At 35.0% G+C, this 23,504-nt stretch overlaps 2 protein-coding genes across 2 annotated transcripts; one reads left to right on the top strand and one right to left on the bottom strand.

The window, feature by feature from the left end:
• Positions 1 to 50: 50 nt before the first annotated feature.
• LOC130461328 (uncharacterized) lies at positions 51 to 12,036 on the bottom strand. The gene is made up of 3 exons (XM_056829383.1): positions 12,003 to 12,036; positions 11,599 to 11,852; positions 51 to 313 (listed from the first exon to the last, which is right to left on the bottom strand). Exons 1-3 carry the CDS (start codon positions 12,034 to 12,036, stop codon positions 245 to 247), a joined length of 357 nt encoding a protein of 118 aa, XP_056685361.1. The 3' UTR covers positions 51 to 244.
• Positions 12,037 to 12,653: 617 nt separating this feature from the next.
• Positions 12,654 to 14,834, top strand: LOC110800104 (flavonoid 3',5'-methyltransferase). Its single transcript, XM_022005396.2, has 5 exons — positions 12,654 to 12,922; positions 13,043 to 13,128; positions 13,280 to 13,424; positions 13,581 to 13,712; positions 14,389 to 14,834. The coding sequence occupies exons 1-5, from the start codon at positions 12,860 to 12,862 to the stop codon at positions 14,698 to 14,700; spliced, it is 738 nt and encodes a 245-aa protein (XP_021861088.2). The 5' UTR covers positions 12,654 to 12,859; the 3' UTR covers positions 14,701 to 14,834.
• The last annotated feature ends 8,670 nt before the right edge of the window (positions 14,835 to 23,504 follow it).

Genomic DNA, 23,504 nt, shown 5'->3' with positions numbered 1-23,504 from the left:
TAACCTTTTAATATAAAACGTAGAGAATTATCAAGGAATTATCGCCCGTGTGAAAACGTAACGGCTTATTCAGAATTTTGTAGCGGAAAACATAAAAATAACTTTAGGTTTATAAATAAACAATTACAGAGTAAAATCCAAAACCAATCAACGAAAATAAAGTAATGTAGCTAGTACGACAAGTTTAAAGTTCAATTTAACAAACCCAAGTCAACTTAGCGAATCAAAACTAAATACAAGCCCTCTAATCCCGATCCCAATTATGCATCATCTTCAAACCTGTAGATGGACAACGCTTATTGATCCTTAGAGACTGCTCACCAAAATGGATCATCACAGGATCAATATAGCATAGCCATGATCAACACACACAAACAAAGCACGTAATCAGCAAAGCTGAGTACTACATACTAAATCAATAATAATCCTAAATGATTCTATTAAACGAACAATCCTAACATGATACTAATAAAACATAAGTAAGGGCAAACAAAACATATTAATTTGAAGACCACACTTGACTAGACTAGGCTAGACTGGACTAGACTGAAGTAGACTTTTATAACAATAATATCATGTTAATTGAAATAGTCAATGGACCGAGTTGTCCAACCAGAAGTATTCACTAAGGAAGACGAGGTACGGGCGCGTCTCCGGCCCCAGAAAAAGCCATAGGCGACCCATGACCCCAACTCCTGATTGTCCGTCACTTCAGACGTGCACAGTATAAAGCTATTACTACTCAGTTTCACTTTACATGATTTACAGATTAATATTCTGTTATGAGTCAACAATCACATTAATCATACAATCAACAAGTATTCGCAACTGTTTTTATCTTGGAATTAAATAAGTGATGACAAAGATGTCAATCAAAAATTCATTCCAATTAATTCAATCCTTCCATTAATAATGGCTAACCCCTTAATACGGGTATAAAGTTTCAATTTACTAAACAAGGTCCTCGGCCGGTCGGCCCTCATAAAGTAGTCAAATACTTAAAAAGGGAACAACGATCAATCGATCTAAACCAATATATATGAAATAATATAATGTTCCCAACCAACATGCTTGCATCAATAATCCACGCTAACATGTCATAATTCTCATAATAAAATCCATGCTCAACACGTTCATCCAACATCATTAAACATGTACATTTCAACATAACCAAATTCAAAGACATGACAACATAGTTTCAACATAAGCACACATCCCCAAGCACACAGGTATGTACGTACCTTGTGTAAACAAACCGCGAGACTACTTTAATAATTCAAAAGTCGCCTACAGAGAATTCTCCGCCTAAAAACAACCAACATAGATTCATATCAATTCATATTGAATTTTCAGCAACATTAGGGTGCTTCAAACCCTTCCTAAACATAATTAAAACATTCCCCAATAACAAAACTTAACTACTAAACCTCCTAACATAGTGATTACTACACTAATGATTGCCAATTATCATAAACTCCAATAAACATGCCCCTTTACAATTTCCAGCAATATACATTAATTTCAAACTATTTCAAATCATACTTAAAATTATAAAAATTATAAAAATAATAACTTTAATAACTTATAATCACCCTACCATGATTTTAAAATATTAAAACCTTAAAAATTCATTCTTTAATAATTAAAAATCCTTATTTAACAAAATCAATAAATCTGAAAATTTATAAGTTCATTATGCAAATATATAAATCTTAATTCTATATTTACATAAGTAAAATAATAAAGTTAAAGCATGAAAACATTAATTAACTTACTAAAACAAGAATTAAAACATTAAATATAGTTTAGGGTTTAAGAAATAACCAAAAGTGAGGAAGAGAGAGAGTGCTGGCCGGCGGCAGGAGCGGCGGCAGCGAGGAAGTTGGGCGGCGGAGGAAACTTGGCGGTAGAGGGAAGCAGCGGCGGCGGGTGCTATGACCGGCGATGGTGGTTGCGATGATGGTGAAGCAAGCAAAGAAGGGAGGACTGTTTGCGTGTGTTGGAGGAGAAAGGAGAAGCAAGGTTGGCCGGCGGCTGGGCACGACAGCAGCCACGGTCGGCGCGCGGTTAGGGATGGTGGCCAGGAACACGCGGTGGTGGCTGTCACAGCACAGAAAGAACACATTAAGGAGGAGAGCAATGAAGAACGCGAGAGAAAAGGGAAAAAGAAACAGAAGAGGAGGAAGGAGGGCGAATTACCGACGGCGTAGGGTGGTGGCGAGTGCCTGCAGCAACGGTGGTCCGACGTGGATGGCTGGACGACGGCGTAGGAGAGTCTCGGATGTTCACGTGGATGCTGAAGCAAGGTTGAGGGTTTCACGTGAAGTGAAGGAGAGAGTTTGGATGTTTTACGTGGAATTGGAATATGGGTAGGGAATTATGGGTTTACTTGTTTTGGGCTTTGTCAACTTGGGCTAGGATTAGAATTGAGTTTGTTTGAATCCAAAACCGGTTAGGATTGTTTTCTAAATTCAATCGTGTTTTCGTAATCCAAATTCTTTTCAAAATCAGATTCTAAAATTATTTTTGATTGCATAAATCGTTAAAATATTTATAATGTAATTAAGCAAAATAAATATAGTTAAATATAATGTAATTAAGCAAAACAATTCTATTTAAATATAAATAGATATACGTTAACATATAAAAATAAAATTTATAAATTTACGGAGGATTACATTGTGTACCTAAGTAGAGGGGAAACTTTGTGATTCAGTTCCACTTAACTATAAACCTCCTCCTATCATAAAATAATTAATCTTAATTAATCATCATGTTCATTAAATTTCCAGCAACATTATATAACTTTAAATCATCTTAATTAATTAGAAATTAATTATTATTAATGTAAATAATAATTCTAATTAATTACTAAAAACTCCAGCATGAAAATTAATTTATTTCATGCATAAAACCTTAAAAATAAACACTTTAAAGTTCATAAACCAATATAAAAATTATAATCGAATATCATAATAAAAATTAACCTCTAATTATGCTAATCAATCAATCATATAGTTTTAATTAAAATCCTGATCATAGTTAATAATTAAAACCATTAAAACTCATAAAAATTAGTGCTTTAGTTCATAAAACAAATCTGAAAATTAACACTCCTTTAAATAATTTAAATATTAAACATTCAGTCAATAATAATCCATAATTCATCATCCATAATCTCAATCCAATAATAAATTTAAATCATAATCTTAATTTAAAAAACAATAATTAAATATATGAGAGATTAGAAAAAAGAGAAAATACATCGGCCGACCAATAGGGCACGACGGTCGAGCACGGTGGTGGTGGTGGCTGCACGAACAACCAGCGAGAGGAGAGGAGCAGTGCGACAGGGATGGGCCTTGCTGCTGCTGCTGCTCGTCGCGGCATCTTCACGACCGGGCAAGGAGAGAGGATAAAAGTAAGAGAGGAAGAAAAGAGAGGAGAGAAAATAAGGGTTTAATAAAAATTTGTGGGGATTTGTGATGTATTGATGAATATTTATAGGTTTCGAAATCCCATGAGGGTTGGGCTGTAAGTTTCAACTTTCGAGCTTTCACTAAATGCATATGGGTTGCAATAATGTGTTTGAGTTTGAGTTTAAGATTGGACTGAGCTAGCTTGAATTAAAAATCGTTTTACTTTTTAAAATCCAATTTAAATTCCCCAATTCTAAAATAAAATCATTTTCCTCTCCAATTAAAAATAATAATAAAAATTAATTAATAAAATACATTTAAATAAATATTTAAATGCAACTTTGATTTATAAAATCTATATAATGCTTTATAAATATAATTAAATATATTTATAATTGAAAAAATATGGGGTATTACAAAACACGGTTATAATTGAACATCATAAAAAAAGAAAATATTGAAACAATTAAAATAAGTTAATTTATTTCAACATGACATTTTGTCTTAGACACCAACGTTTAATTGCAACTTTTAATTATTTTTTACAAAGTACGGAGTATCTAATATTGTAAAAGTTCCATTGTTCATAAATGTTAACATATACATCAATCATTGATTTATTAGTTTCATAACTACTTTATATTTTTATTATTTTATTATTCCCATTATACAAATTAATTTATATATATATATATATATATATATATATATATATATATATATATATATATATATATATATATATAATTTAATGCGTAATTTTACAACATTGTAAAAATCTCGTGCATTAACACGGGGCATAGACTATTAAAGCATTACAATCAACTACATTTCCTGCAAACACTCAGCTCTTTGATTTTTTTGGAGCCAAATATGATATTTAGCTTCAGTAAATATAAGATGTAAGAGCACTCTCACCAGTGAGGAAAAAAGTTCATCACGAGTGAAATATGGTGAGGAAAATATAGTTCACACACTACATCAACGAGTAGAAGCAAAAATCCTCGCGAGCAAAAACAAAAAATCTCGCGCACCATTCTTTTTCTCATTTTTCCTCACCGAAATTCATGGGACCCACGCACTGAAAAATGCAAATGAAAATGACAGTTTGTGGGCAAAATGTTACCGTTTAATGCACAAGAATCCAAAAAAAAAGGAATTTTGCTCATTGTTGACTGGGCTACATCAACCAATCAAAAATTTTCTTTCAAATTGTAATTGTTCTATTGCTTAACAGCTAATTTTAGTTAAAAATAATTTAGTAAAAAAATAAAAATTACACCAACGGTCATAAAATTTCAAGATCTATAAATAGAGACCCATTTTGCTATATTTCGAATCACTTTCAAAAATCATTTTCTTACAAAGTATTAAAATTACTTAAAATTTTCAGAAATATATATTTTCGATAATCCTATTTCCGGTATTAATCTTAATTAATTGTGAGAATGCATTTAATTTATTAATATGATTGAATAAATACAAAATAGATAGAGTATGTGGGAGATAGAAAGTATGATGGGGTTTAGTGAATAGTAAAAGTAAAAGTGGTGAGGAGTTTCCTTTTTGTTAATTGGCAGGATGAATTTGTTGTAAAAAAATTTGTTCGTGAGGAAAGTGATGTGGAGGAGTAAGAAAGTGGTAGAGAGATAGTGGTGAGATTTTTTTCTCCATTAGTGAGACTTAAGAGTGGTCTAAATACTTAAAAAGTTGAAATACAAACCACTAGGCCACAGGCCCACTAGTCTAGATGTGTTTATACCGATTCATGATTTTCTATTTAATATAAATTGTTTCATTTTTTTTTCTTTCTTTTCGAAACTTTTTATTGGCCCTTGCATATGAGTTGGGACTAATTGTCTCACATGAAACATAATATTGGTATGATACTTCACCTATCAGTCTATCACCGATTGGTTGTAGGATGTGATCCCATCAGGCTTATACGTGGCCAATCTCATGAATATATTGATTTGACTAAAGTATTACTCCCTCCGTATTTTTTTAAGAGATACACTTGACCGGGCACGGGTATTAAGAAGAATAATTGAATGAAATAAAATAACAAAGCAAGTGGGGTTGGATAGATATTTTAATAATTAAATAAGTGGGGACCATGTCATTTTGGTGGGTGGAGGATGGGGTGGGTTTATGAAAATATTTGTTTAATAGGATGGTGGGTGATAGGGTATATTAGATGTATTATTTAATTAGATGGTGGGGTTGATAAGTTACTAAAAATGGCAAGTGTATCTCTTAAATAAATACGGCCGGAAAAGGCAAGTGTATCTCTTAAAAAAATACAGAGGGAGTACCAAAAATTATGTAGCAAGTTATTATTATATGATACTGTCGTAAATTATCAACGGAGTATTTTTTTTTATCTGTACATAGTTTATAAAAAGAATAGAAAATAAATAATAAAAACAAAAACAAAGATACTTTTTAGGAACATAGTTTTTGACCGAATTTTTTTTCCACAAAGAAGTGATATGGGTTATTCCTGAAGTCTGTTTTAGTATAAAGGTTATATTATACTCCCTCCGTATTTATTTAAGGGATACACTTGCCTTTTCCGGCCGTATTTATTTAAGAGATACACTTGCCATATTTAGTAACTTATCAAAACCACCATCTAATTAAATAATATATCTAATTTACCCTATAACCCACAATCATATTAAACAAATAATTTCAGAAACCAACCCCCACCTCCAATCCCCAAAATGGCATGCTCCTCACTTGTTTACTTATTAGAATATCTACCCAACTCCACTTGCTTTATTATTTTATTTGATTCTATTCTTCTTCTTAATACTCGTGCCCAGCCAAGTGTATCCCTTAAATAAGTACGGAGGGAGTACGAAGTAGTGAAAAAAAAGGGCTTAAAATTGCATGGATGACTAATGTTGATTAATAAAAAATACTAGGAATATTGTTTAGAACTTTCAGTTGGAAGAAGAATGGTTCAACGTTCATGGGGAAAACCTTCCCAGGATCCTACCAAATTTCCAAAATTATACTCCAGTATGAAACATTGAATTCAACTTTGTTTGAATTGTACACATAACTTGACTTTATGCATAAATGTTGCTTGATTTGTGCTTCATATATTCTTTCCATTAGGATAACAATTATACATTCCCTCTCCTCAACAAGTAAACAATATACTAGTATATTACGGAGTAATAATACGTACAAGGTCTGCACCAAAAAGAAAAAAGAAATTACAAGGTGAATTATTAATTTTTTTTCTAGATAATTCGGACCAGGTTAGTTATTTTGGGAGTGTTAGGGGACGTGGATAAGGGGATCCCCTCTGTGAAGATTGAATCATATCCCGTACACCAATTTTTAAATGGACTGGATCCACACTAAATTTACTGTGATTCCGTGAACTATGTCTTAAAATAAAGTCAACAACTTGTTCCCAATTTATTTTGGCATTTTATTAAGATTATTATGATAGAAATGTAAATTAGTATCCTTGATTATGTGCTTGAATAATGTGATTTTAAGTCACGATTCGCTTTTAAAAATATAGGGTTACTATGCTTCACAAAATGGTTACTATGTCTAAGAATTATGGTGTTTAGTTTATTATAGTTACTATATGAACAATAAAGGTCACTATGACTGTCGAAAGGGTGCTAGAGAAAACTATTAATTTTGGGTCCACACTAATATTATTGTGGATCAGGTCCACGCAAGAATAATCCCTACTCCGTATATGTTAAGGCAGTAAGATTAGTAGGTGTAATTCTTTCCACAAATTTAATTAAGTTTTGTTTTGAATATGTATTCTACTTCTAGTATTCCGTTTACCAAGTTAAGACTGACACCTGTATTTTTTCTATTAAATAATTATATACGGCTTACTTATAATGAAGTATATATGGTGCTACTTGCTGGTTAGGTGCCGTGCTGTGACTTGAATATCTAAAGGTATGAATCTTGCAATCGCAAGCACGACTTGGTAGGAATGATATTAGTGGCAGGTCTTTCAATTCGGAAGTGATTTTAGTTAACGTTACGTTGTTTTTCTTTCGCTTATATTTTATTATCAAGTGATGATGTCCAATTGTCCGCAATTTTGATTATATATTCGGGTGCATAATGCTCATTGTGCACCATATTGAACATTAATTGAAAATCTAATGAACATTGAGAACGATTTCAATGTACATGTACTAGTAAAATATTTAAATTATATGTTCTATGAATTTGAACTATATGTTCATTGACTATATGTTCTTTGTGGTATGAACAATATGTTCTTTGTATTTGAACTATATGTTCTTTGTAAAACAAGGTGCACGGTGAGCATGTGCACCCGGGTGTATAAACCATATTTTGCCAATTGTCTACGGATGTACCATTTTATTATTGCTCATTCACATAGTACTAAATTTGATTTCAAATTTTAACTAATATAGCAAAAAAAAATTATGACGGAGTAATAACTTAAATAAATGATCCCTTTCATAAAATTTTAGTCTAAAATGATCTGCTTCTGAATATAGCTAGATGAACCAATTATTTCTCTTTAAACCAACATAATACGTAACACATTAGTAAGAATACGATAAAAATCAAGTCTTTTCCCTTTAAACCAAGATAACACATTAGTAACAATAAGTCTTTTACGGGCATTAAAAAGTCAAAAACCACAATGTTGCCTTATAAAATACTGATAGAGTGATAGGTGAGGTTTCTTCAATCCACCATACCATTAGTCGTATATAGGACACGATTTTAACTTTTGTGGTATGACCAGTAATTAAATAAAAAATCACTTCTATTGGCTGATAACTGCGTTATTGGATATTTGGAATTAAGTTGAGGACAGTGACTATTTTATGAAAGAAAACAACAAACATGAGATTATTTTTATTTTAATTAAAGTTGGATTATTCTAAAATGTGCAATTACTTAAAATAATATCACCCTCTTGAGATTGGTACACATATGTAGACTTGGTTAACATTTTGTAATTAAGTTAACAATTCAAAGTTATCTATACATCATCATAAATCAACTAGTTTAGTTGATCAAAAATTTAATGATGATATTATTTATGATTTATTATTAAATCATGTCTAGATCATTTGTTATTGTTATACTCTCTGTTTATATACTTCCTCCGTTTCCTAAAAATTGCAATATTTTTAGTTTTGTCGCTATTCATATACTAACTTTGACCATGTATTTTTACTAACAAAAAGTGAATGTTATAAGTAAAAGGTATGTGGATAGATTTCATTGTATATTTTCATAATATCAAATTGTAAGGTTTAAAAAATAAGAATAATTAGAGATATTTACAGTCAAAATTGCGTCTTGACAAACGTGCTAATCAAAGTATTACAATTTTTTAAAAACAGATGAAATATTAAAAAAAAAAACCACCCGTATCTATCACGCAATACTTAGAAGATCACAAAATTTTCAACAGGAACTCATACCATACCGGTCGTAAAATCAATTGGCCGGTCATCTTTTAATATTTTATTATCCTACGGAGTAGTAATTATCTTCAGGAATTGAATTCGTTTTCCCTCCTAATTTCCTTCGTTATAGAAAAAGTGGTATAAATTGCACTTAATAAAGGCATTTTGTAGCAACTAAAAGATAAAGAAATTAATCTACCAACGAGGGGGAAATTAAAATAGTCAAATACATATTTGAGTCGTGGTTGACATTGTTTCGGATGGAATTTGTCTATTAGTTAGAAAATAAACACAACTCAGTTAAGTTGATAAAAATACGAAACGGACTTGTTTGATTTAATATTTTGTTTCCTAGTTTAATTAGAATTGTAATTAGGAAAGTAGATATATTTTGGTATGTAACAATCTCTAGAATTATTTAGATTAGGGGAGCAAGTATAATTCTAGTAGACGTGAGTTTCTGGTTTAGCCTATAAAAGGGGTTTAGGCCTAGCTAGAAAATAAGAGGGGGAAATACATTGGTGAGAGGAATCATCAATTGAGGGATTATTGTATTATTTTGCAGGAACTTAATAATACGATAATATTTGAGGGGAAGAAATCTAAATTTCCTCACAAACACTTGCGTCTTTTATTATTGTTTTTGCTATTTGTTCTATATTGTATTTGGGGGTTTGTTCTCATTCGTTCGTGGCACGTGTTGGTTATAACACTATTAATAGCAATACCATTAATTTAGAAACTTAAAAGGTAGTACTCCATAGTTGTTTATAATTAAGATTTTGAAAAGTAGTAATTTCAATAAAATAACATATGAAAGGTACTCCCTCCGTCTCTTTTTGTTTTTTACGTATTCCATTTTGGGTGTTTCATTTTGTTCTTTACATTTCCTTTTATATTGTCACTTAATGCATTAATTTTCTATCAAAATTTGTGCCCAAATATTATTTTAACCAATTAAATCCATTGGACATTAAATATTTCTCATTTTCCCAATGTCAGATTTTTTATAAAAGTGAAAACATTATAAATAAACGTAATTTTTCTTGTTTAAATAAAAAAAGTAGAGAAATCTCAATGCACATTAAATAGTCGTTAAATCGCGTGAAAAACATCAAAAAAAAAAAGAGACGGAGGAAGTACTTAAAACAAATTCATCATACCCCGTAATATGTTTTCCTATACCACATCAGTGAAAAATTATAAAAAGTTGATATTTTGAAAATATATACCGAGAACAATTTAACAAGAATTTGCATGATAACGCTTTGGTGTATATCATAATTTGGACACGTATTCTAAAACGTAAAGAACTTTTTCATAATGGATTGAAGGTAATACTCCCTCCGTATTTTAAAAAGAGATATACTTTTCTTAAACGACCGTATTTTTAAAAAAGATACAATTTTCTTTTTTGACATGTTTTGGTCCCCACTTCTAATTATATTACTCCCTACGTTTTCCTTTTTGGGTATTTCAAAATGTTCTTTACATTTCCTTTGATATTATCACATAAATAACTTAGTATTCTATCAAAATTTGTGTCAAATTATTATTTTAACCAATCAAATTCATTGGGTCATTTAACCTCTCACACTTTTCCATTGGTACATTAAATTTTTTCTCATTTCCCAATATCAGAATTTTGATAAAAGTGAAAACATTATAAAGAAACGTAATTTATCTCGTTTAAATAAAAAAATTGAGGGATTCCAATGCAAATTAATTATTCGTTAAAACGCTTGAAAAATACAAAACGTAAAAAACAAAAAGAGACGGAGGGAGTAATATTTTTTTTTGTGGTCCCTACACTTACTCACATCCTCTCTTTACTACTCCCTCCGTCCCGGAATACTCGACCCGATTTGACCGACACAGAGTTTAAGGGACTTGAGTTGACTTATTTAATTTAATTGGTAGTAGTTGATAGTGGGGTATTATTTTAATGTAGTTAGTGGGAAATGTGTAATAGGGTGGGATTGGGGGAGAATAGGGTTGAATTTTTAATTATTTTTTGTATGGAGTAGGGGGTAGGTGGTAGGGGTGTTCATTACCGGGTACCCGGCTAAACGGGTACCCGGAAATGCGGGTACCCGAACTTCCGGGTAGTAAATTTTTCGGCCCATGACCCGACCCGGAATAACCGGGTACCCGGGGTACCCGGTTATTCCGGGTCGGGTCATGGGTACCCGATTTTATTATTAAAAAAAATTCTGTGCTTTTTGTAAACAATCATGTAGCATGAATGCTAACTGATTTCCATGGTTAGGCAGGCAAATTAGTAATACTAACTGATTTCCATGGTTCTGCAGGCAAATTAGAAATTTTGAAATTACTGATTTCCATGGTTTTGCAGGCAATACTAACTTCTAAACTTACAAAATTCTAATACTACTAATCTACACTAAATTCGTATGAAATATGAATAACTAAATTTCTAATACTACTAATCTAAATCAAAATTTGTATGAAATATGAATAACTAAATTCGTATAAATCTAACTTACAAATTCCTATGAAATATGAATAACTAAATAACTAAATTCGTAAAATCTAACTTACAAATTCCTATGAAATATGAATAACTAAATTCGTATAAATCAAAATAACTTGAAGTGAAAAATAAATTCGTATAAATTAAATTCGTAGAAATTATAGAAATGAAATTCGTAGAAGTTATAGAAATTAAATTCGTACATAACATCATAATATTCTGAAGTGAAAAATACCTTGGAGTGAAGCCTTGCGAGTTGCGAGTTGCGAGAGTGAGGAGAGTAGGACTGAGGGTGAGAGCCGTGAGCCGTGACCGGAGATCCGTGAGAGAGGGAGGAGGACTGATGAAGAGTTGAGTGCGGCGGAGCCGCTGAGGAGGGTGGGAAAGTTGAGGGTTGAGGAAGAAGACAGAGTAACAGAGGAAGAAGGGGAAGTTGAAGCGAAGGAAACAAAACCCTAATTTCCTTGTTTTGGGGCTTTTGAGTTTTGTCTCATCTCTCAATGAGTCAATGCTCATGTGCTGTACCGCTGTACGTAATTTTCCAAAAAAATGGGAATTATTTTTTTTTTTTTTTTTTAAAAACGGGTATATCCGGGTACCCGTTTAACGAATATGGAGGCCCATGCCCCGACCCGGTACCCGAGATTTTTACCGGGTCGGGTACCCGGCCCATTTATTTCTAAAAAATCTGCAAATTACCCGCTTTAAATGTAGCGGGTCGGCGGGTCAACGGGTCGGGTAATGCGGGTCGGGTATTTTTGAACACCCCAAGTAGGTGGGTTAATATGGGTGGAGTGAGAATAATATAATATTGTTACAATATTTCCATTTTTAGAAACATGTCAAGTATTAAGGGACGACCCGATAAGGAAAACAGGTCAAGTATTCCGGGACGGAGGGAGTATAATAAATAATTCATCCACTACCCCACTTTCATCTTATTTTAATAAATTCAACTCACTCTCCTAAAACTACGTGTCGGTCAAAGTGTATGTCTTTTTAAAATATAGAGGGAATAAATATTTTTAAATATTCCTATATTATCCATATTTGTATCGAATTTGTATCATTTGTCGTACCCATTTTGATAAAACGGTGGTGGGAATCGAACCTATGCATGTTGCACATTAACGAGTTAGGTACGCTACCTACTTACGTTACAGTAGAAACCAAAAAAATCAAAAAAATCTCACCCTCACGTTAGATCACCAAACTTGTGTGTTGTGACTTGTGAGTAGTTAGTCGTCATGGGTGGGCTATTTCTGACGGGTCATTTATGGTAGACGCTTGACAAAACTAAATTCTACGGAGTAAATAATAAGTAAACAACTACATAGTGTGTTGTATTTATATTGATGAGTAATTGAGTAGTGTGAGTGTCTATATATATATGTAACCTTTCTGCCTCAAACACAATCACACCCATTAACACAATTCCTTTGATTTTCTCTGTTTAACTTAATCACTTAATTAAGTTACTAATTAAACAACTAAACATGGCAACGGATTTGAACAAGATCAAGGAGAAGACCATCCTCAACACCCCAGCTCTTGTTGAGGTCAGTCAATCTTATCATTGTTCTTAAATTTTTGTATTTATTAACTAATACATGCCGAATTAACGATAATTTTGATGATTTAATAGTATGATTAAATTTGTGTTGATTTTGTATCAACAGTATATTTTGGAGACGAGTGCTTACCCAAATGAGCATCAACAATTGAAGGAAATTAGAGCTGCCACTCTTGAGAAATACAAGCACATGTACTTCTTCTTACTTTCACTTCCTAGGCCTGTAATTAATCATTTCACTTCTTCCAAGGAAATCATCATTTTTTCAAAGGCGATTTCTTTGGTGGTTAGAGGTTGTGCTTGGATTGGAATAGCTAATTTTGCGTGTTCGTGGGTTGTACAGGAGTATTATGAATGCATCGGCGGATGAAGCACAATTCCTTTCATTGTTGTTGAAGCTCATCAACGCTAAAAACACCTTAGAGATCGGTGTTTTCACTGGCTACTCACTTCTTGCTACTGCACTCGCTCTACCTGAAGATGGCAAGGTGAAGTTTTTCCACATGTAAAATGTTGAAATGTCCAAATTTTTGACTGGTTAAAAGTATTTTTAGCTTGCTAATTGTGAAATTAAAAGAACAATTTATTGTAATTGACATTTTAATTAAGACACTAATTAATCATTAATTTTGTGATGATTGTAGGTTCTAGCCGTTGATCCTGATAGAGAGGCGTATGAGGTTGGACTACCTGCCATTAAAAAGGCTGGAGTTGAACACAAAATCGACTTTGTTGAAGGTTCTGCCACGCCGTTTTTGAATGATCTCGTAAACAAGGTAATTCATACAGAGTACTAATTTTAAGTCATTGATTTAAATCAGCGGCTAGGCCAGGATTTTTATATCAATGTGTTTACATTTTAATAAAATAATTATCTGAACCATACTACCTCCGTTTCGCAATAGATGCATCATTTTTTTTTACGTAACCCAACATGCTTCTTTCAACATTAATATCTCTTATTGCGTGTAAGTAAAAATTGATATTTGGAATCCTCACATTGATACGAATTTAACAAGATCTCACTTGACTATGTTTGTTTTTACATAATGTGAAAAAATAATTGTCAAAGTTAGTTAATGAATAGTGTCAAAAAGAGAAACGATGCATCTATTGTGGAACGGAGGAAGTGTTAATTTACCTATTTTAATAAATATAAAAAGATATAAACGTTTTCCTCTCAAAAACATAAAAAAGTTTAGGGTGGCGAGCCGACCACCCTTGTAAGTTGTAACCTGTTTAAACAACTCGGTTGATGGATCACCCTAACGGGAACCAACTCTGTACGACAACCCTAAAATAATTACACAAAATTATAATGTAAGGAGAGTTACAGGCAAGAATCAATCCTGATAGATAAGAAGAAGTTACATTAGGAGACCCTCCACTGGTAAATTAATAAATTATGTATGGTAGAATATTTGTAACATGGGTTTGGTACTAAAAATGCAGGGTAAGGAAGGAATATTTGATTTCGCATTTGTTGACGCCGATAAGGAAAACTACATCAACTACCATGAACCATTGTTGAAATTGGTTAAGGTAGGAGGAACAATAGCCTATGACAACACTCTTTGGTTCGGTTCCGTTGCGTATGCTGAAGATGATGAGATATTCAAGAATGATCCAGTGATGGGTTTTGTTAAGAAGAATGGATATGAAGCTATTAGGAAACTCAATACCTTTCTTGCAAACGACCCTCGAATCGAGTCGAGCCTTCTTTCGATTGGTGATGGTATTACACTTTGCAGGCGCAAGTACTGAAGTAACTTATTATTGTTGTTGTGTTCTCTTATCATAAACAAAACTACTCTTTAAGTATGGGTTTTGGAAGGGATGAATGTGCCTTGTTAACTTGTTAATTAAGATCAATAAAGTGTGTTGAACTTTTCAGCATATTTCAATTTGTGCAATTTTAGCACACTACAATTTTATAATTTTCTTCGCCCGGCCCTATGAAACCACGCCGAACAACACTGGAAAAAAAAAGTAAAAATAAATTCCTTGTCTGGACAATCTGAAAAGAACGTAATGCCTATGTTTTCAACCAAGCCACATTAGCACAAAATTAGCATAAAATACAATACAGGACCCTCAAGCGAATTTATGTGTAATGCTTGCTGGGAATCCAAAGCCAGAATGATATTACTCCAACCTTTTTGTTGTATAATCAACAAACCTGTTCGCAGAGCCATCAATTCCCCCATAAGGTTTCATTGCACATAACACTTTCTCTGGAAACCAAGCACCCACTCACCCTTGTGATCACACTAGCATCAATATCAATGCTCAGAAAAGAGGTATCACAGTTTAGTTTTTTCAAGCTAAAGGGGGTGGTTTCCAGGAACAAGGATAAGCAACATAAGAGTGGTTTGAGGATAGTGCAATTTCTGGGAGTATGGTATTCCCAAGCGAAAGCTTGGACTTCCATAATACACTTATCCGTAGAGATATGAGTTTGGGTAAAAATGGATGAGTTTCTACCTTTCCAAATGTACTAAAGGACTGATGGAAAAAGCGTTTTCCAAGGAAGGGAAATCTCATTTTGTGAGTTAGGCCCTGTTTAGTTCACCTTATTTCAGGACCTTATTACTTATTTCAGATTTAATCAGATCAGAAAAAATAAGTTCAGGTCAGAAAAAATCAGATCAGATCAGATCAGATCAGATCACTATTATTATTATTATTATTATTATTATTATTATTATTATTATTGGTGTATGTTTATATCATTGTTATTATATTTAATATTTTATTACTATTATTGCTTTAATAAAAAATAATTTTGTCGGTGCAATTAAAATCCATTATTTAAGGCATAAAAAAACATTAACAAAACATTCAAATTCATCATGTCCAAATTAAAAACATTAAGTCCAAATCAGAAAAGATATGATCAGGTCATGTCCATATCATAACTGATTTTTATAGATCAGAACCATTATATATCCAGGCCAGAACTGATAGGATCATATAATATCCAGATCATAACTGATTTGTATAAATCATGTCCAGACCATGTTCAAATCTGCAAAGATCTTGTCTACATCAGAACCGATCCTTACAGAACCAATATGCTCAGATCAAAACCGATTTGTACAGATAATGTCCAGATCAGAATCGATATGTCCAAATTATAACTGGTCTAGATATCGACTCTGTACAGATTATATTCAGATCAGAATTGATCTGCAAAGATCATGTCCATATCAGAATTGATTTGTACAGATCATGTACAGATCAGAACGGGTCTAACAGATCATGTACAGATCATAACTGGGCTGTGCAGATCATGTCCATATCAGAACTGATATGTACAGATCATGTCCAGACCAGAACTGAATTGTACATATCGTGTTCAGATTAGAACTAAATTGTACAGATCATGTACAGATCAGAACTGAATTGTACAGATCATGTACAAGTCAGAACTGAACTGTACAGATCATGTCCAGATCAGAACTTATCTGTACAAATCAGAACTTATCTGTACAAATCATGTCTAGATCAGAAACGATCTGTACAGATCATATCCAGATCAGAACTTATATGTCTAGATCATAACCGATCTATCTAGATCATGTATAGGTCTATCTAATATAAGGAATAGTTAAATAATGAGCAAAGTCAAATAAATAATAACAATATTATAAATTTCTGTAACATTTATTTTACACTTAAGTCGTTAATATTTATTAGATCAGACTAGATCAGATCACAAAAAATAAGTTCAGATCAGATCAGATCAGATCAGGAGAAATAAGGTGAACTAAACAGAGCCTTAGACTTTTTGTGAGTAAGGTTTGAGTGGAGCCATAATTGAATAGGCATATTAAAAAATGCGGCATACACTCCATGTTGTTGCCAAATTTCTTTTGCTAGTGTACAATCCCTATGGACGTGAAGGGAGTTCTCAAGTATAGTATGTGTGAGGGGGTCGAAAAAGCGCGAGACTAATGCATGACCTTGTCCCTCGTGGGTGTGACGATTCTTTTTATTCAATCAAGTGTAATTGGATTTCCTGTGAGTATACACCCAATTGACTAGTAATATAGGAGTCGCCATTCAGTTTTTAACGACAATGAGAAAAACTGACAAAACCCGGTTATCGTGACATAAAGGGACTCCAATTATGTTTGACCACGACGGCCGTAGGTTCCCTTGTGATCCCTGGTGTGGGGATCTCTCAATATACACCCGCAAGGTAGAGATTGAGGGTTCGGGGGACTGTAACTACCGAGAGGAGTACTTCGCTCGTCGATAACTCCAGAGGCAGGATATCCTTAGTAGCTCAGCATAAATAATTGAAGGGACATGCGTTAACTATTAAACTAATCTGAGTTGATTTTAGCAATATGCAACATATAATACTAATTCGATCGTGATTATCTAATTTAAATAGCATTAAGGGACCTAGCATGATAATCCGATTTCCCAAAAATATCATATTTGTTAGGCGTGATAGAACAATCAGATTAGGTTAGTTTAACAGTTCATAAAAAGGGCGAGGAAAGCAGTTAAATCATCGAAAAGGGACACATTACGACGCACCCTTGAGAGGTGCGTCAAGGTTCTCAGAAAACTAACCACTTTGACTTTGCTATTTCTCCTTTTTATTTAACGAATCTCAATTATGGGACAGGATACGTTCTGTTCGATTTATGGATCGATTGCGACAGAACGCGTGAACAGTTTCGCAGTGAGAGGCTTAGGCTAAGGGTTGGAGTCAATACTCAGAATATAATTATGTGTTGTTGTGTGTTCTTTCACGTCGAAATTAGGGGCCTATTTATAGGGAAGAGTTTGTGGAAAGATAGAATTGCAGAGTTCTAATCCACAAAGAATTAGGAAAAAACACGCACCCAGGTATTTTCAGCGCCCAGAGCCAGGCATTGAAAATAGGGTCTGGGCAGTTTTCTTTAGTCAGATTCGGATTCCTAAAATCCGTAGAGTTTGAGATTAATTCGAGTCTTTTAGCGCGTATCAATTTTATGACGGAATGCGTCTGGGCCCGTTACGAACTCTAGGCTCGTTAGGATTTTAATTAATACGTAACTCTTATTTCTGAATCATATTAGGAATAGGATTCTCGTAGTTTTCTATCTCATTTAGGATTTATGTTGGAATGCAACACCTAATTCTGACAGGTTTCTATCTTTTATGATTTGCCACTTTTAGAAGCTACCTTTTACGGCAGTTACTATTTTTAGTAGGTTTCCATAAATAGCAGGTTACGGGTGAAATGAAATGGGGAATCGAGATTCGTTTATTTTATAGGAGACGCGTTGTCAAGTGGAGTTTTTATGCTTTCATCATCGAACCTTTCCCTTGCGGGAACGGGGACAAAAGTAGGTGTCTACAGTTAGCCCCCACTTTGACTGAGTCTTGGAGTAAGACGATGGTCAAAGTATTAGACGGAGTGCGTCATACAAGCCATGGTGTATGTGACATGTTTTGCGAGGGTCTCACGAGCCCCCGAGTGATAACATTTGACTTAAGGGTCATCACTTTAAGCGTCGACATATCCCTCACGTGTCATTGGGATTTGTCAACTGATAGTATAGAAACTTCCTCACTTTGTCATTGGAAGGATCTAAAGGTGCGTAGAAACTCCCTCACTTTGTCATTGGGAGTAGCTACAGATGTTTTCGAAATCAAAGCTGTAAAGTGTAATTGGGCCTGGCCAAGCCCAATCACGAGGTAAAACGTTTTTAAAGATTCTCATTTTCAGGGATAGCTAAACGAGAAATCCCCCTTGTTTTTATAGGACGTAAAACGAAGAAAAATCCAGCACATCGTTCTTTTTTGGAAAAACGGAAAACCAATCCTTTCATTTTTGGAAAAAGGGAAAACCAATCCTTTAATTTTTGGAAAAAGGGAAAACCGAAAAAGTTATCGCTGCAGCGACTAAGGACCTGCGCGGTTAGTGACGCAGACCCCGCCGGCTGAAGATGGCGAGCCTGTCCGCTGAGGGTGGACGCCCCGTCCGATAGAAGTGGACGAATCTGTTTTGATGTTTTGAAAATAAGGACCTACGCGGTTTGTGACGTAGACCCCGCCGGCTGAAGATGGCGAACCTTGTCCGCTGAGGGTGGACACCCCGTCCGATAGAAGTGGACGAATCTATTTTGAAATTTATTTTTGCTTTTTTGAAAATAAGGACCTACGTGGTTTGCGCCGTAGACCCCGCCGGCTGAAGATGGCGAGCCTATTTTAAATTTGAAGACTTTATTTTTCGAAAACTGAGGACCTGCGCGGCTAGTGACGCAGACCCCGCCCGCTGAAGGTGGGCGAGCCCTGTCCGCTGAGGGTGGACGTCCCTGAATTCGTTTTTTTAATTTGGAACTCGCGTGGTTCGATCTTGCCTGATTGAGGTGGGCAAGTCCCTATTTCATTTTTTTTTTCTTGTGATTTTTTTTGAGAATTTATTTTATTTACTCTTGTAGGAGCGAATTCTTCCGAGGGATGCTCGGATTTAGTTGCATCCTGAATGTGGGTTGACAACGTGCTTAGGCGGACCATTGTCTTGTGGTCATCTTCCTTCATGGTTTTGAGCTAGTCCTTACGGCTCAATTTTGCCACTACCTGAGTCTTTGATCTGGGGACCATGTATAAGTATCAACGACGACCTTTGGCTTGAGGTCGTAAACCGGTTCTTTTTCTTTTGAGATTATCCAAACACGGGACTTTGTACAGCGTAGTCTGGGAATATTGTTTTAACTTTGCATACCTTCCGTTTTTTTTTTGAGATATATTTTTTCCTTTCGAGCCACCAAGTACTCGTGCTTGGCGGTCAGTTCTTGTCAAAAGGGTTCCTTGGGGATAAGCATTTGTAATGTCCTTGATCGTGTTTGGGATCGTGCTCGTAAGTGCGGGTGATCTTTATAGTGGTGTGCTACTCTTAACAAAGCCGTGAGGTGCGATTTTCAGTGAAGAAATCGACAATTTTCAAGCCGAATGAATATGGCAGGGCCCAATAGAAGTTAGGGCCTTTTTGAGTCTGGGTTCATTTTCGGCGCCCAGGCCTGGGCGTTGAAATAATTTACGCCTAGGTGGGGCGTTGAAAGTGTTGTTTGGACTGGTCTTTTGATGACACAGTTGGCCTCTTGTTCATTCGTTTATTTCACTTGGAAGTTCTATGTATTCTCTTTTCTTTTGTTTTTTCTTTGTTTTTAGAACGTGATGATTTTCCTGAGAAGCTGTAGCCGATTGGTGGACTACGGTGCTTGTCTCTTTGGGGCGATTATTTTAAGGAACTGTTGCTCTTAAGGCGTACAGTTATTGCAATAGTTGGGCGAGTCTATTTGGCCCGAGGAACATACCTTGAGGTGTAAGACTTTGATCGCTCTTATATTTTTTGAACGTGTTCGTGAATGATGATATGTATGTGCGAACGAGCGTTCATAGGATGGCCGTTGTGTGCGGTCCATTAATCAGTTTGCTTGAATCATTTTTTTTTTTTTGAGCAATGACTGATTTTGAATAGTTTGCTTAGAAGCTTGATAGGGGTCAGGTCCATTCATGAAGTGGGCTCAAACATCGTGCCCTTTCGATTGTTCAAACATTTGCTTCGAGATTTTTTATTTTGTTATGGTTGTTTCGTAGCTTGGAGCCCCCAAGTATGCATGTTGGGATGCTTCCTTTTGGCGTACGATTTTGTAGGTTCTTTCGAGAAAGATGCCTTGGGGTTTCGCTCGTGTAGGTGCGAGCTATCCCTTCCGTGGTAGGTAATGTTTTTCTACCTTTAATCCTTAATGTAGAAGTCGTGTGTCTTGCATTTGGGCGATAAGTAGTCTTTGTCTCTTACTCTTAGTCGTGCTTGCATTAGTGCAATGTGCCTTACTTTTTAGACTTGTACTGTGGGATGGTTGAACTTATGGTGCAACGTAGGCTTGTGTGGCCTAACGGCGTGTCTTAGAACATTCCTCCAGGTGTTGGGATATTATTATTATATTTTGCATTGGAGTACTTCATCACGCCTCGTTCAGGTGTTCGAACAAGTGTAGCATCTTCTGCGTGGGTCTGCACGGCTTATTACTTCGTTCGATGCGAGGATCCATAGGTGTTTCTTTCTTGTTTTTATATCAGGGCAATATTTAGCAAGCAGAGATATTCAACGCCCAGGCTGGGGCGTTAAAGATATCGGCGCCCAGCTCTCGGCGTTGAAAATGATTTATGGGCAGAACTTTGACAGTTTTTTTTTGATTGATTTTTTTTTTTTCTTTCGCTTTTGCTTTGGAACGATGTAGACTGTGTAACGGGCGCTTTATAGGGCGAGCGTTATGTGCAGTGGTTTGATCGGAGTTTTGGTGACTCGCGATTTTCAGTTACCCTTGTTAGTGGGGTGACTTTATATATTCTAAGTAGTGCTTTAGAATTTGGGAGGGGTTGTAGCCATTCTAAGGTTCGTTTTGCACGATTTAAAGCTTAGGATTGAGCCCCTATGACATATGTATAGCATTAACGTCGAGAATTTGCGATAAAATCGTCATTTCGAGCATTTTTAGAGTGTTTTTCTCAAGCCTCCAACTGTAGCTACGGGATTGGCTTGGTGCTATAATGCTTGGCATAAGTTTTTATGCATTCATGGTGACATGGATCACGAATAGTTTGAACCAGACTCGTTTTAGTGCGAGGTACGTTCGAGTAGTGATTTTGCTACTTCTCTTGTAAATGTCGTATTGTGCGACATTGCCATGGTCAAGGTAGTCACATGTTGTAGTATGCCTTGGCCAAAAGTTAGGTGCCTTTCTTTACCCATAATCATATTTGGAAATCTTTTGACTCACTTGCAATATCGAGATAAACGCATACTTAGCTTAAACCAACGACACTTTATTAGGTTCGAAGAAGTCTTTTTTAAAAATCATTTGAAAATCATTTAAAATCCGAGTCCTACTGTGTACAATCCGAGGTGTCCTAAGTAGGTTGACTTATAGAAGGGTTCGTACAGGATTACATGAGTGAATCAAAATACTGTTACGATTTTTGGAATGCTGCCTAAGGATTTGCTGGAAGCCAGGGTGCAGGCGTCAAGATATACTGTGCCCGTTTGGCATATGCTTTAGGCTTTTAGGGCCATCTTTTCCAGAATTGCGAGAATATAACCGTTTTCAAATTGACTTAGATTTACTTGGTGTATGTCTGTATAAAAGGTCGAGGTATACTTAGTTCTTTCCCTAGCTCTTTCATTTCAATTTTTTTAGCCCCCAGTTGCTATTATGTCTTCCCATTAACGATGTTTTTAGATTTCGATCTTAGATGCCCGTGTCATATGTCTGAGTAGATTGAGCCTTGGTTAAGTGCCGAGTCCTATTGACAATGTCTGATTTTTTTTCAAAGGGGATTCGCAAGCATTTGAATTACCATGAACGGGTGCCCTGAGTTCGAAGGAACGATGGGGCGATACCGTAGAAAAATCCTCTTTATTGCAAGCTTACTGCCTTTACTACTTGTTGGCGATTATGACTGTGTCTAGTGAAAGAAGGTCTTTAAGCGAACGACTATGTCTAGTGGTGAAAGAAAGTCTTTAAGTGAGTTAGTTCTCTTAGGGAGGGTCAAGTTGAGTACTTTTAGAGGTCATGGGCGCTTGCGCTAGCCCCCATTCAATTGAGGCAAAGCGATCTTTTGAGCCTTGGCTAAGTGCCTAGGAGTGTGAGTGCTCCTTCTGGCAAGGGTACGTGCCTTTATTATTTTTCGATGTGTGCTCGTTTTGGCATCTTGGTGACTTGGATTCTTCCTTTGACTTTTCTTTCGACTTGGGTTGCAAGTAATTAAATTTCAATAAGGGACTTCTATTCTTTATTCTTGTTTTTCTATAGGCTTTAATATTTTGCAAATTGGTTGGACCGAATCATGGATTGCCTACGTATCCGCCTTAAATAGATTTAATTTGGAATCAGGTCTTGCGTAGTTCTTAGCCTAGAAAATGGTTTCTTAAAATGCCGAATTTGATAAGTATGTTCTTGAGGTGGAAACATGTTATTTGAAACGGTAGAATAAGTGAAGTTTATTATTATTTTAATCTGCTGCCTTGCCGTAAGCCAAAAATTTGTTTTATATTTTTTTTTGATTGAGTACATGTATTTTTTTGGTGGTACGTATATCTGAATACGTGTTGTACCCCTCCAAGTGTTCGTTATTTTTTCGTGCGTGTGCGGATAAAATGACGAGCACTTTTGGACAAATTTTCAGCAAGCAGAGAGATTCAGCGCCCAGGCTTGGGCGCTAAAGGTTTCGGCGCCCAGCTCTGTGCGCTGAAAATGGTTTCTGGGCGGATATTTTTTTGGTGCGCTAAATGCTTCTCTATTTTACTTTTTAGACTAACTTTAGAGGCGCTTTTGCAAAGTTTCTTTTTTATTATTCACATTTTATTTTTATTTTTTTTGCACTTTTCATTTGTTTCCTTTTTTTTGTTTGTGACTCAAGACGGCTTGAAAGATGGGTTGAATGAGATAGGAGAATTTGTATAGGTGTTGGTCAAGCATGAGGATTATATCTGCCAGGGCTCACAATTTTGCAGCTTCAAGCTAGTGTCATGAGTTTAAATCAACCAAGGCCAATGAGTA

Source organism: Spinacia oleracea, chromosome 5, assembly GCF_020520425.1.
Source record: "Spinacia oleracea cultivar Varoflay chromosome 5, BTI_SOV_V1, whole genome shotgun sequence".
Classification (NCBI taxonomy): Eukaryota; Viridiplantae; Streptophyta; class Magnoliopsida; order Caryophyllales; family Amaranthaceae; genus Spinacia; species Spinacia oleracea.
This window is presented reverse-complemented; position numbering and strand designations above follow the sequence as displayed.